General features: G+C 55.2%; 5 protein-coding genes across 5 annotated transcripts; 3 read left to right on the forward strand and 2 right to left on the reverse strand.

Annotated features, from left to right (window-relative positions):
- Nucleotides 1-40: 40 nt before the first annotated feature.
- SDRG_15302 (hypothetical protein) lies at nt 41-1490 on the reverse strand (the record flags this gene model as incomplete). Its single annotated transcript, XM_008621470.1, has 4 exons — nt 41-80; nt 133-938; nt 993-1160; nt 1209-1490. The coding sequence occupies 4 exons, from the start codon at nt 1488-1490 to the stop codon at nt 41-43; spliced, it is 1296 nt and encodes a 431-aa protein (XP_008619692.1).
- Nucleotides 1491-2518: 1028 nt separating this feature from the next.
- Nucleotides 2519-4623, forward strand: SDRG_15303 (hypothetical protein; the record flags this gene model as incomplete). Its single annotated transcript, XM_008621471.1, has 3 exons — nt 2519-2863; nt 2913-3080; nt 3138-4623. The coding sequence occupies 3 exons, from the start codon at nt 2519-2521 to the stop codon at nt 4575-4577; spliced, it is 1953 nt and encodes a 650-aa protein (XP_008619693.1). The 3' UTR covers nt 4578-4623.
- Nucleotides 4624-6000: 1377 nt separating this feature from the next.
- On the forward strand, nt 6001-8079 carry SDRG_15304 (hypothetical protein; the record flags this gene model as incomplete). The annotated part of the gene is made up of 3 exons (XM_008621472.1): nt 6001-6276; nt 6327-6599; nt 6646-8079. 3 exons carry the CDS (start codon nt 6001-6003, stop codon nt 8077-8079), a joined length of 1983 nt encoding a protein of 660 aa, XP_008619694.1.
- A 1543-nt stretch (nt 8080-9622) lies between these two features.
- SDRG_15305 (hypothetical protein) lies at nt 9623-11356 on the forward strand (the record flags this gene model as incomplete). Its single annotated transcript, XM_008621473.1, has 3 exons — nt 9623-9703; nt 9753-9938; nt 9992-11356. The coding sequence occupies 3 exons, from the start codon at nt 9623-9625 to the stop codon at nt 11354-11356; spliced, it is 1632 nt and encodes a 543-aa protein (XP_008619695.1).
- Nucleotides 11357-11933: 577 nt separating this feature from the next.
- SDRG_15306 (hypothetical protein) lies at nt 11934-12520 on the reverse strand (the record flags this gene model as incomplete). The annotated part of the gene is made up of 2 exons (XM_008621474.1): nt 11934-12393; nt 12438-12520. 2 exons carry the CDS (start codon nt 12518-12520, stop codon nt 11934-11936), a joined length of 543 nt encoding a protein of 180 aa, XP_008619696.1.
- Between the last annotated feature and the right edge of the window lie 111 nt (nt 12521-12631).

Here is a 12631-nt window from a genome sequence, read left to right on the forward strand (position 1 = left end):
TCGTTCGAGTCCTTGGTCTTGAGGATCTCGAGGAGGTTCATCACCAGGGTCTCGTCTGTGGTGTTGGCGCCCGGGAAGATCTTGCTCAGCGAAGAGTAAAAGTTGTCTGCAAAATCCTCATCCGGCTTGTACGGCTTGAGGTTCTCGCCTTGGCTCTTGAAGAGGAGGTAGTAGGCGCAGGCGTAGCCGCACTGAATCGGGAGGTAAAAGGCCAAGTAGCGGAAGACGTCGGTGAGCATACGCCGCATCATCGGGAGGAGGTACCCGACATCGCGGAAGGCTTCCAGATACTGGACGCACATGAGGCAGAGCACGAAGTGCATCGGGATGCCGAGGTAGACGCACATCTCGAACGGGAAATACGTCCAGAGTTCGCAGAGCGCGTAGACAAGGACAAGCAAAAAGAGCGGGAGCTGGATGCGATTCCAGTACGACTCGAGGTACGGCGACGGCGTCTTGGTGCAGACGAGCTTGTAGATCGACGTGACAAAGTGGGTTGGGACATGGACAAGGCGCCAGTACATGAGCGAGTCGCCGCAAAGAAAGACGGCGTAGTCGGGATAGTCGGCGGCGAGCTCGCGGAGCTCAAAGATGCAAAAGTAGACGGCGCAGAGACCGACGAGCCCATTGTTGAGTTTGACAAACGTCAACGAGTCGCAGAGCTGAACGAGGTGGTCGAGGTTGAGGGAGATGGCGGTGATCGCACATGCCTTTTTGTTTTGCCACGTCAAGAAGCGCGTCACGAGCAGCGACAAGAGCAGAAGCGCGGTGCCGCAGAGCCAAGAGCCAGCAATTTTCTTGAACTCTTTGTCGCCATCTGGATCGTCTTTTGGATCCCCTTGGATAGTCCCGAGCGAGATAGTGAGCGACACCGTGAGCGTCAAAAGCAGCAGCAAGTGCATGAGGAGCTGCTCGCTAAACATGCGAACACCAAACGCCTACACAGTGTCATTGTGTGAGCACATTCATTGCGAGCAGTCAGCGTGACATACCCGCCACTTGAGGAGTACGATGAGGCGCATCACGGGGTGTTGCAACAGCTTCTTCTTCTCGTCTTGGATCACATCACGGTCCCACTCGTCCATGCCGGCGGTCGCGTCGTTGTGCAGCAGCGAAAACAGCATCGAGTCGCGCACCTTGGTGCGCAGTGCTTTGACCATCTACGAGTCACGTCGCGTCAGAGATGCCACAGCGCGTCGGATGTCTACCGAGTCGTGGTCGTCTCGCCACATATCGAGGGTCGCGGCCACCTCGTCGAGCTCGCGGAGCTTTTGGTCCTTGGCGGCTTCGTGTTGGAGCGACGTCGTATGGCGAAACGTCGACCGGTGTGGATCGAGGGCGCTCGCATAGCGTCGCCGTAGACTCGGCGGAAACGACTTGTCCTCTCCATTGTCGCACTGCGCGTGTTCCGGCGCGAGAAAGGTCGTGGACGACTCGGCCATCTCGACCATGACACCAATGTCGTCACGGCGCCGGTTGCTCGGATGCATCGTGGTGTCCTTGGCGTCGTTGACCCGCAAAACTCAAAATGACAAAAATCACACCAATACGGCTTATCCACAAAGCTAAACAAAGCTTTGCGGCCATGATAGCTGCAAACTTTGCACAACGTTGTTGGAAAGGGCTCAGAAAGAAACCGCACCGATATCTCGGGAATCTTGTCGACTGTGAATGCTTCTAGATTTTACTGACCTTATCTCCCTTGGCTCGATAAGTGGGTACACGGAGTGAGGACACGATTCCCTTGGTACGAATCGGCGGTACTACCTTCGGCGGCTCTACCTGCCAGAGCGAAAAAATGGACAGCAAGTCGCTCGATGCCACGCGAGAGAGGAGGTGCCTCCATGGCTGGGCACCGCAGAGATGGATGCGATGCAGCATGGGCACTGTACAACCCTAACCTGCGCATCGATTGTTGTTGACGGGAGTCGATGGAGATATCATTGACCAAATTGTATTTTCGACTTGCGATTGATACGAAGAACGTGGTACGGCGAGGTTTTGCCGTTGGACGGGTGTTGCTGTTACACGGTAGCTTACACATTGAAATAGACTATTTGAAGTGAACTATTTACTAGCAGGCAACCTTTGTGTTGGACTCTTGGTGGAGCGACTACAGTGTACGAGCAGACTCGAGCGCGACCGTTCGAAGCTGTCGGTCGCAACAGCTGGCGGGACGCACCAGCTGTTTTCATTTGCACATGATTGCAGCACCCATATCATTCGACGAGCCTCCAGTGACCCAGCCGCTTCAAGTCTAGTCGCTCGCTCTTGGCGCCGCGCTTGCTCTTGCCGGAAGGCAAATCGTCGCACTTATCAGAGCATTGCCGTCTATGCCGTCATCGCTCGCGAGATGCTTCTGCCATGCATGGCGTTGTCTCGTGACCCGAGATAGGTTCGAATCTTTAGCTCTGCAGAAGCCACGCACCAGCGCTCTAACAACGTCGCGCAAAGTTCAGATCGCTTCTGCACTCAGCACCGCTCAGCTCACAACGGGTGTGAGCTCATTTCTGGTTTCATGGCCATCTACATCTCCGACGTGGCCGACGGCACGGCGTACCCAAGCTACCACCATCAAGACTCGATTGGCGTCATGGTCGAGATGACGCCGAGCGAGCCGTCGACGACGTACATGGCCTCGCGGACGCCGCGAAGCGAGAGCGGCCACTCCAACTACGACGAGCAGCACGACGTTGCCAAGCCATTGCCGCCCAACAGACGATTCAGCCAAGACTATGACGCGAACCGCTCGACGTTTCGCCACACAAGGTCATTGGCGCGGGAGGCTGCCAAGGCGCAAAAGCTACGGGAGCTCGAGACCATTGCATCCGACTTGGACGACTGGAAGGACAATGTTGCGCAGGTAGACACCCTGTTTCAACCATTGCTTTGATCTCATCACATTGCATCAGATGGCCGGCGCCTTCCGAGCCAAGGTGCGCGACTCGATGCTGTTCAAGCTGCTGCATCAAGACGCACCCGACGCCTTTTCGCCGTTTGATCTGGATGCGATCGACGATGCCAAGAAGCGGCTGCTGCAGCATCCCGTGATGCGCCTCATGGTGCTTCTCAAGTGGCGGGTACGCTACACATTGCAAGTATTTCGAGCCAAAGCTGAGATTCTTGTACGGGTGTAGGCGTTTGGGCTACGCATGTATTGCGAGCAGCTTCTCATGCACTGGCTGCTCCTCCTCACGTTCACCGTCTCGCTCGCCGTTGGCTTTGGGATTGACACTGCGACCAGCGCCAAGCTCGACCAAGTGCTCGTTGGGTGGCTTGTCGGCATGCCCTTCCTCTTGGTCTCGCTTCTTGCGACGCGCTTCTTGACGTGGAAGAACAAGGTGGTGTGCGCCTGCGTCGTATTTGTTCTTGTCAGCGGCGCGATCACCGGGCTCCTGCTTAAGTACGACAAGGTCAAGGCGCTCTGCAACTCGACGGCACCAATCGACGAAATATGGGACGAGGACGGCAAGGACGGGTTCAACAAAAGCTTTGTCTCGCTCAACAACGCCGTGCTCGGACTCTCGGCGCTCTACTTTTGCCTCTTTGAGTCGCGCGAGTTTGCGGCGGATATGCCCGACGATGACGTTCGCCGCGACATACTCGGCCGCTGGCTCCGCGCGTCGCGCTACATGCTCACGTCGCTCGTCGACTTGGTTTGCGGCAAGCCGACGTCGCCGTACCTCGAGTCGTACTGGAATCGCATCCAGCTCCCGACCTTCTTCTTCGTCTTTGTCTATGTCTTTTGCGAGTTTGCATCGCCCTTCTCGGCCAACATGCGTGTCTACGGAGGCATTCCCGCGCTCTTCTTGCTCTGGATCATGGGCGTCTCGTACCTCGAAGTCTTCCCCGCGGTCGGGTACCTCCTCCCGATGATGCGGCGCATGCTCGCCGACGTCTTCCGCTACTTGGCCTTCTACTTTCCGATCCAGTGCGCGTACACGTGTGCATACTACCTCCTCTTCAAGAGCCAAGGCTACGATCTCAAGCCGTACGAGCCGGACCAAAAGTTTATCGACAAGTTTAACGAGTCTCTCAGCGCTGTCTTTCCCGGTGCCAACACCACAGACGAGACCCTGGTGACGAGACTCCTCGAGATCCTCAAGACCAAGGACAAGAACGACATGTTTCAGGGCTACGAAACCGTGCCCAAGAGCTTCCTCACCACGTACCTCATCACCTTTGGTCAAATCAACATGGAGCCGTTCGACCAGCTCGCGACGACGTCGGCATCGATCCTCGGCTACCTCCTCGTGCTGACGCACGCGACGATCGTGATCGTGATGCTCCTCAACGTGCTCATTGCGATGATGGACAAGACGATGGGCGCCTACATGGACGAAGCCAAGGTCGAGGCGACTGTGACCTTTGCCGAGTGTGTGCTGCGGATGGAGAAGACGACGACGCAGGCGATGTCCGAAGTGTACTGGCGACAGCTCGACAAGTCCAAGGCGCAAGTTTTGTATGAAAACATGCTGCGCGCCGACGCCAACGAGAAGAGCGAGGACAGCGCAGTGCTCCACGCGATTGATAAGATCAGCTCCAGAGTCAAAAGCCTCCAGACGCGTCGCAAGTAGGCTTTGAAACTGTGTTCTTACAGTAATATATTGGTTGATTGATGGACGTTTGGCACGCCAGCCTTGGTCGTCTGGGCAACGCCCCTTGCTACTGCACCTTCGATTTTTCATTTCAAGTTTGCACTTGAGTTTGCACTTTGAGTTTGCACCAAGATTTAGGTATCGATAAGTTTGCACTTGAGCTTGCCAAATGAGCCTGCACCAAGTGTAAGAAATTATTGATGTTGGCAGCAAGTCTAAAAACTGAGTTTGGACGTGATCTTCTTGTCGAGTGCCTCAATTGCTTGCAGAATACCAAACTTGGTCGCGCGGCTCACATCTCGTAATGCGTCATGCGGTCGAGCAGCGTCCCAATCGTCTTCTCGCTTATGATGTTCGTCAAGTCAGCTTCTGTCGTCGCAAACGTCTTGGTCTTCTTCAGCCGTAGCACACACTCGACAAATGTCACGCGGGCCTCGTGCTTGGCTTCTTCGCGCGTCGCGCATAGCGCCAGCTGCATTCGGAAGCATAGACTACCGTTCAGCAGGCCGCGGCTCTTCAAAATAGTCGATAAAAATGATCGACCTTGCAGCCGCCTTTCCACGCAGTACTATCGTCGACGTTGCAGTATCGATTGGCGCAAGATCCGCACTGAACACGGACTAGAAGAATCGGTGGTCACAATCCTGTGCAAACACAGATGCTTTTTTTGGGGCCAACAGGGTGGGGTGGCAGTCGCCTTTGCTGCATTGTACCACTGTTCTGGCATCGGACGGCAGTAGTGATGCATGCACCGATGAGCGCGTGTCTCTTTGGTGCGAGTGACCTATTATAAGTATTCAACCCATAGACGGCTACCAGAACTCGTCGTCGCAAGGGCAGAAATGTATCGGCGAGGTTGGCGCGAAACTCAAAACAGCTGGTTCAGGAGACGTCACAGTTGCAGGTATACAACCGAGCGCAAGCCACATGGCGCTAGCTTTTGACGCAACGAGGGGCTGGAAATGATCTGCGTTCAGCACATGATATCTGGATCTAAGAGACCTGTGGACCAGAGACAGTACATGCCGATGCGGCATGCGAGCGATCTACACGGAAAGGAAGGCGCGGCGCGACACGACACGGTATTCGAGTACGAGTCGGAAGCATGTGTCGACTTTGCTCTCTTTGTTGCGTAAGGACCTCGTTCCTAGAAGTCCATCACATTCCGTGCGCCAAGGTGCGATCGTTCGTGGTGGACGTGGGACCTGGAAAAAGTCCTTGACAGAATTCAAACGCTCCGGAGCAGTGGGAAGCTCCATGATTCAAGGAACCGACGTGGTGTGGTGACACGCTCCCGTTTACACTTCCATATCTTGAACTGATCGCGCATCGTGCAGCGAAAACTGGACTGCGTCGGCTTGCAGGACGTGGCTCACAATCCTTTTGGCTCAACGACCGCACCATGGTGTACCACCTCCAGGAGACGCCCACATACGCACGCAACACGATGGTGGAAGAAGCCAACAACGACTCCACCGACTCTGTGAATGCTACGACCTCCGCTGCACCAGAACACCACCTCAAGGCGCTCGCACGCGCGATCGAGCCAACACGCGTGTCGGAGGGTACGCCAAAGTCCGTGTACGCTGGCCGCATCAAAAGTCTCGCGCAGGCCGAAAAGCTGCTCGATGAGTGCTTGGAGAAGGACCCGGCCAAGCGCGTTGAGAATACGAAAAAGGTATTGTGCCTCTGCTGGGACGAGAAGACTTTATGATTACTACGGCGTAGGTCGAAGACATTTACCTGTACATGTACACGCCCGGGCGCGAGACGGGCTTCAGCGAACGCAAAGAGTCTCTCCGCAAAACGCCGCTCTACCTTCTTCTCCACGCCGACCGCTACGACCAGCCCACGACGCAACCCGAGCACCACCCAGAATTGAACCAGGCAACGACAACGGACGTTGTGCTTGGTGCATTTGAGAAGAACGATATCAAGGCGCGCAAGAAGCACCTTCTCGACCACCCGGTGATGCGCGTCGTCATCACACTCAAGTGGCGGGTAACCATTTTCACTTTGCGCTGCGTGCAACTCATATTTTTACTAGGCGTTTGGCTTGCGCATGTACTGTGAACAGCGTCTCATGTTTTGGCTCCTCCTCGTCACGATGACCATCTCGGTTTCGATTGGTCTTGGCGTCTTGCCCGAGGCGACGTACGATGACCTTTTCATGGGCTGGCTCACGACGTGCTCGCTCCTCCTCATTGGGGTCGTTGCGACGCGCTTCTTGACGTGGAAGAACAAGAAGCCGTGGGCCTGCACGTTGGCGGTCACCCTTGCTTGTGTCGGCGGTGGCCTCCAGTACGTGTACGAGCCACTTCAAGCGCAATTGAGCTGGACCTCGTTTGGCCGCCTCAACAACATCGTGCTCAGTCTCTGCGCCATCTACTTTTGCGTCTTTGAGATCCGCGAGCTCGCGGCCGACATTGACGATCCCGGCTCAGTCAAAGCGGCCAAACGCCGCTCGAACGGTCAGTTGACAGAAAGCCACACTCGTACCTCGGCCAACCAGTCGGCCGGAAGAGCTAATGGGCTCGAGCTTGAAGAGAATCGTCCGATGTCGCACTGCGAAGCGCCCGAGAGTCCTTGGACGTGGGCCATGCTTCACCACTACTGCATCCACGCCCCAATCCATGGGATCAAATGCGCGATCGACTTGCTCCGCGGCAAGAGCACGTCGCCGTACCTCGAGTCGTACTGGAACCGAATCCAGTTCCCGACCTTCTTTGCCGTCTTTGCCTGCGCCGTCGGTGAGTTGACACTGCCGCTCACTGACGACGTGCGAACGTTTGCCAGTATTCCCGCGCTCTTCTTGCTCTACATCATGGGTCTCCAGAACCTCGAGGTCTTTGGCAACATCTCGTACCTCCTTCCGATGATGCGCCGCATGCTGACGGACGTGGTCAGCTTTCTCGTTTTCTTCTGGTCGATCCAGTGCGGCTACACGTGTGCGTACTACCTCCTCTTCAAGAGCAAAGGCAACGACCCCGTCTTTGCGCCGTACGCGACCGTACCGCAGTGCTTTGTGACCACGTACCTCGTCACGTTTGCGCAGATCAATCTCGAGCCGTTCAAGGCGCTGACGTCGCCCGTCCAGTGGATCCTCGGCTACGTTCTGCTGCTGACGCACGCGACCATCTCGATCGTCATGCTGCTCAATGTGCTCATCGCGATGATGAACAAGACGATGGGCAGCTACTTGGAAGAAGCCAAGCACGAGGCCCGCGTGACGTTTGCCGAGTGTGTGCTGCGGTTGGAGAAGACCAAGACGTTTGCGACGACAGAAGCTGACCTGAAGGCGGTTATTGTCAAGGGCGACTCGTCGAACGACACGGTCAACGAGAAGATTGAAACACTCCTCGAACGCATGTGCCGCTCCCGCCGTGTCACCACCCGCAACCTCGATGTCCTCCAAGCCCGCGTCGGCGACGTCTTCTACATCCTCCAGGCGCAGAACGATGGTCTCTTCCACGTGATTTAAGCGCGCAACAACAGTATTGTACTGTGATTTACGATTGATGAATTTCTTTTTTACTGTGAACACGAGACAAATATACTTGATGTCTCGCGGCATATCGCACTGGACGTCGGTCACTACTTTGCTCTCGCAACCTGAATTCACAGCTTGAGATTGATAATGAGAAAACCCTTCGAAATGGCCCTTGATGACGCCATTTGAGATGTATTGAAGAGTCATGCGACGAGGAGCAGATTAATGTTGTTCTATTTCACATAAACCTGCACCGCCAAGAACTTCCCCGACCACTGCGTCTACCGGTACTAAACCTCGAGAAGCGCGCGTAACTGCGATGAATAGTAACAACTTTATGAGCATTTTTATCATTTGTGTATCGCAGTTGTTGTTATGATCCTACTGCTGTTGTTCGTGCCCGCACAAGACTGCATAAAAATACCGCATCGTGGTGACCAGACAGCTCGGCGAGCGAATGCCAGCAGAGTGACGTCACTCATCGTCCGAGTTGAGATCATCGTAAGGTCGTTGAGCGTCAAGCTGGTTCCAGTGGGCGTGTTGGACGATCGTCACTCTGCCGTATCATTATCCGGATCCGGATCCAATTTTTGCCGCCATCTTGCAGTATCACAACGAGCGCGTGCAAACAACAAGTCCAGTTGAGGTACCTGTCCCGACATTGAACTCGGTGCAAATGATAGCACTTGCACTGCAGCGCATCATGGCAGTTGCCCACAGGATTCAATTTTGCATTTGCTCCCGCCGACATGCCGCACGCTGACGCCTCGCACGCATGCGACTTGGAGTGCGGTGCTCCAACGCTCACAATGACAAAGGCCAAACACATTGAGGCCTTGCACAATAGAGCACTCTCCTTCTTCCTCGTCCGTTCGCCGGGCTAGAGCGGCGCAAACCGCCATGACGAGAGTATCCGGATAAGCACAGTAGTTACCCACAACACGTACTTTGAGCATATCTACTCGACGAGTGCATGGTGTTGGACGCGTACAATCCTGTGCAACCCGCGGTGGCGCGCGTCGATGGCCACGAGAGAGCTCCACGAGAGGCTTGGATGATCGAGCCGTGTTCCAAGCTTCCATTTTTATGTAAATCGATGATAGCACGGGTGGTAGGTAGTACTATTGCAGCAGAAAAGCGGCGGGCCCAACAAGCCGAGTTCATTCCTCTGCGACCTCCCGTCGCCTCGAATATCTACCAATGGGTGAGCTTGAATTCCTTATCAGCCAATCCGAAAGCTCCAGTTTGGAGAATCCAGCCATGCGCGATCTGGATTGGTCGAAACAAACGAGATATCTGTCCAGTACACACCGCAGCAACTTTTACAACGCTGTGCAAGCGACGATCACTTGCAGCACCGGCCATCCCACTCACTGCCCATGCACAGGATGTCCCCACATTGCTCATTTTCGATTTCGCAGCCATGAAGTTTCCACATTTGGAAAACAGTACCGCCCGACCCGGCCCACCGCTTCGTGACCTTGAGGAAGGAAACACGGACGGTCGCCTGACCCAGCTGAGGCAAGGGGTGTCCATGACGAGGCTCGACGCGCTGCGTGACCAAGTCGAGGGAGCTGAAAAAGCTATCACCAACTGGGTAAAAGCGTCGCCCGAGGTAGCGCTCCATCGTGTATACCATGAGGTCATTGCAGATGCATTTCTAGGAGCGCAACTCGGCCACCTCGGATATCGCTCAGGGGTTTACAAAAGAGTTTGCCGAAGTCGCTTGGGAAAAAGATTTGTATATGCTCTTGCACCAGGAAAAAGCCGAGACCTCTACGACGAAGGCCACGAAGAAGGAGCTCTTGGAGCACCCCGTGATACGCCTCGTCGTGTTCCTTGGGTGGCGGGTACGACACTTTGAATGATATGACTTTGGTTCTCACCTTACCACATTGTGTAGGAGTTTGGTCTGCGCATGTACTGCGAGCAGCTCTTCATGCACTTGCTCTTGCTCTTGACGCTCACGGTGTCGCTCGGGATCTCGCTGGGGACCGCGACAGGACCCAAATTTGAGAAAGTCCTTATGTTTTGGCTCGTCTGCACGCCATTCCTTCTCTTGTCGCTGCTTGCGACGCGCTTCTTGACGTGGAAGAACAAGGTGCCGTGCGCTTGGCTGACGCTCGTGCTGTGGTACGGCGTCGTCGCGGGCGTCCTCATTTACTACGACACGCTGCTTGAGCTTCTCGAGCCGCAGAAGCTTCCCAAAGCTAGCGACTTGAAGTGGTTTGGTCGCATCAACAACATTCTCCTCGGGCTCTCGGCGCTCTACTTTTGCATCTTTGAGCTCCGTGAGCTCGATGCCGACTCGAAGAAGCGCACAGGGTCCATGCTCACGTCGATCGTCAACTTGTTCAAGGGTAACAACCCGTCGCCGTACCTCGAGTCGTACTGGAATCGCATCCAGCTCCCAACCTTCTTCTTCGTCTTTGTCTACGTCGGCTGCGAGTTTACGGCGCCGTTCTCGGACAGTATGCGTGTTTACGCTGGCATTCCGGCCATCTTGCTGCTCTGGATCATGTGTGTCCAGTACCTCGAAGTCTTCCCCGCCGTCGGGTACCTCCTCCCAATGATGCGGCGCATGCTCGCCGACGTCGCTTGCTACTTGGTCTTTTATTTTCCGATCCAGTGCGCGTACTCGAGCGCGTACTACCTCCTCTTCAAGAGCCAGGGCGACCACCTCAAGCCGTACGAGCCCGAGCCAGCGTTCGCGTCGAACTTTACGAGTGCCATCCACTACCTCTTCCCGAGTGCCAATGTCTCCAACGACGCAATGACGATGGCGCTCCTCGAGATTCTTAAGACCAAGGACAAGAACGATGTCTTTCAAGGCTACGAAACCGTGCCCAAGAGCTTCCTCACCACGTACCTCGTCACGTTTGGCCAAATCAATTTGGAGCCGTTCGACCAGCTCGCGTCACCGTCGGCGTACGTGCTCGGCTACCTTCTCTTGGTCTCGCACGCGACGATCGTGATCGTCATGCTCCTCAACGTCCTTATCGCGATGATGAACAAGACGATGGAGGCGCATTTCGCCGAAGACAAGGCGCAAGCATGCGTCACGTTCGCCGAGTGCGTGCTGCGCATGAGAAAGGTCGATACGTTGCCGGGTCAGACTATCGACTGGGAGGGTCTGGGCTTCTGGAACCTGTGCAAACGCATTATGGACACTGACGATTGCAACGTGACTCTCGCCAACAAATCACTGCTCGAAGCGATTAAGACGCTCACAGCCAAAGTCGACAAGCTCCAGACTCGTCAGTCATAGTCACTTTTATAATCAATACTAATCGCGACTCAGCTTTTCATGGACACGTGTAGTTTATGGTGGATTCGTCCAGGGTGGCCTTGTGCTGTGAACTACACTGCGAATACAGCGCTGCCTCGAAGCGAAACGCCCTGCGGCCATCGCCTTTGAGGTTGTGGCCGGGCGGAGGCTCCGAATACCGGTGCTTTTGTTCGCAACAAGAAAATTATGAGCGAGAAGGCGATTGGGACGCTGCTCGACCGCATGACGCATTACGAGATGTGAGCCGCGCGACCAAATTTGGTATTCTGCAAGCAATTGAGGCACTCGACAAGAAGATCACGTCCAAACTCAGTTCTTAGACTTGGTGCCAACATCAATAATTTCTTACACTTGGTGCAGGCTCATTTGGCAAGCTCAAGTGCAAACTTATCGATACCTAAATCTTGGTGCAAACTCAAAGTGCAAACTCAAGTGCAAACTTGAAATGAAAAATCGAAGGTGCAGTAGCAAGGGGCGTTGCCCAGACGACCAAGGCTGGCGTGCCAAACGTCCATCAATCAACCAATATATTACTGTAAGAACACAGTTTCAAAGCCTACTTGCGACGCGTCTGGAGGCTTTTGACTCTGGAGCTGATCTTATCAATCGCGTGGAGCACTGCGCTGTCCTCGCTCTTCTCGTTGGCGTCGGCGCGCAGCATGTCTTCATACAAAACTTGCGCCTTGGACTTGTCGAGCTGTCGCCAGTACACTTCGGACATCGCCTGCGTCGTCGTCTTCTCCATCCGCAGCACACACTCAGCAAAGGTCACAGTCGCCTCGACCTTGGCTTCGTCCATGTAGGCGCCCATCGTCTTGTCCATCATCGCGATAAGGACGTTGAGGAGCATGACGATCACGATCGTCGCGTGCGAGACCAAGAGAAGGTAGCCGAGGATCGATGCCGACGTCGTCGCGAGCTGGTCGAACGGCTCCATGTTGATTTGACCAAAGGTGACGAGGTACGTGGTGAGGAAGCTCTTGGGCACGGTCTCGTAGCCGGTGTTGCGATGCCCTCTTCAGCTATTGCATGCTTGCCTGTCTGCTTGCCGTCCCACGACGCGTCGGTACAGAGACGCCACGCGGGCGCGCCTTGCATACTTGACGCCTGCATATTGGTGCGGTCTGGGTGCGCGCTGTCCATCGTAAGCTGTTGGCCGCCAAGAGTGCCGATGCCACGCCGGCGGTCATCATCGTGCTCCACGTTCCGGCCATCTGCGCTACTGCGCTCCAGTGCAGCGATCGCGTCGTTCTT

The sequence above is a fragment of the Saprolegnia diclina genome (assembly GCF_000281045.1).
Source record: "Saprolegnia diclina VS20 unplaced genomic scaffold supercont1.88, whole genome shotgun sequence".
Lineage (NCBI taxonomy): Eukaryota > Oomycota > Saprolegniomycetes > Saprolegniales > Saprolegniaceae > Saprolegnia > Saprolegnia diclina.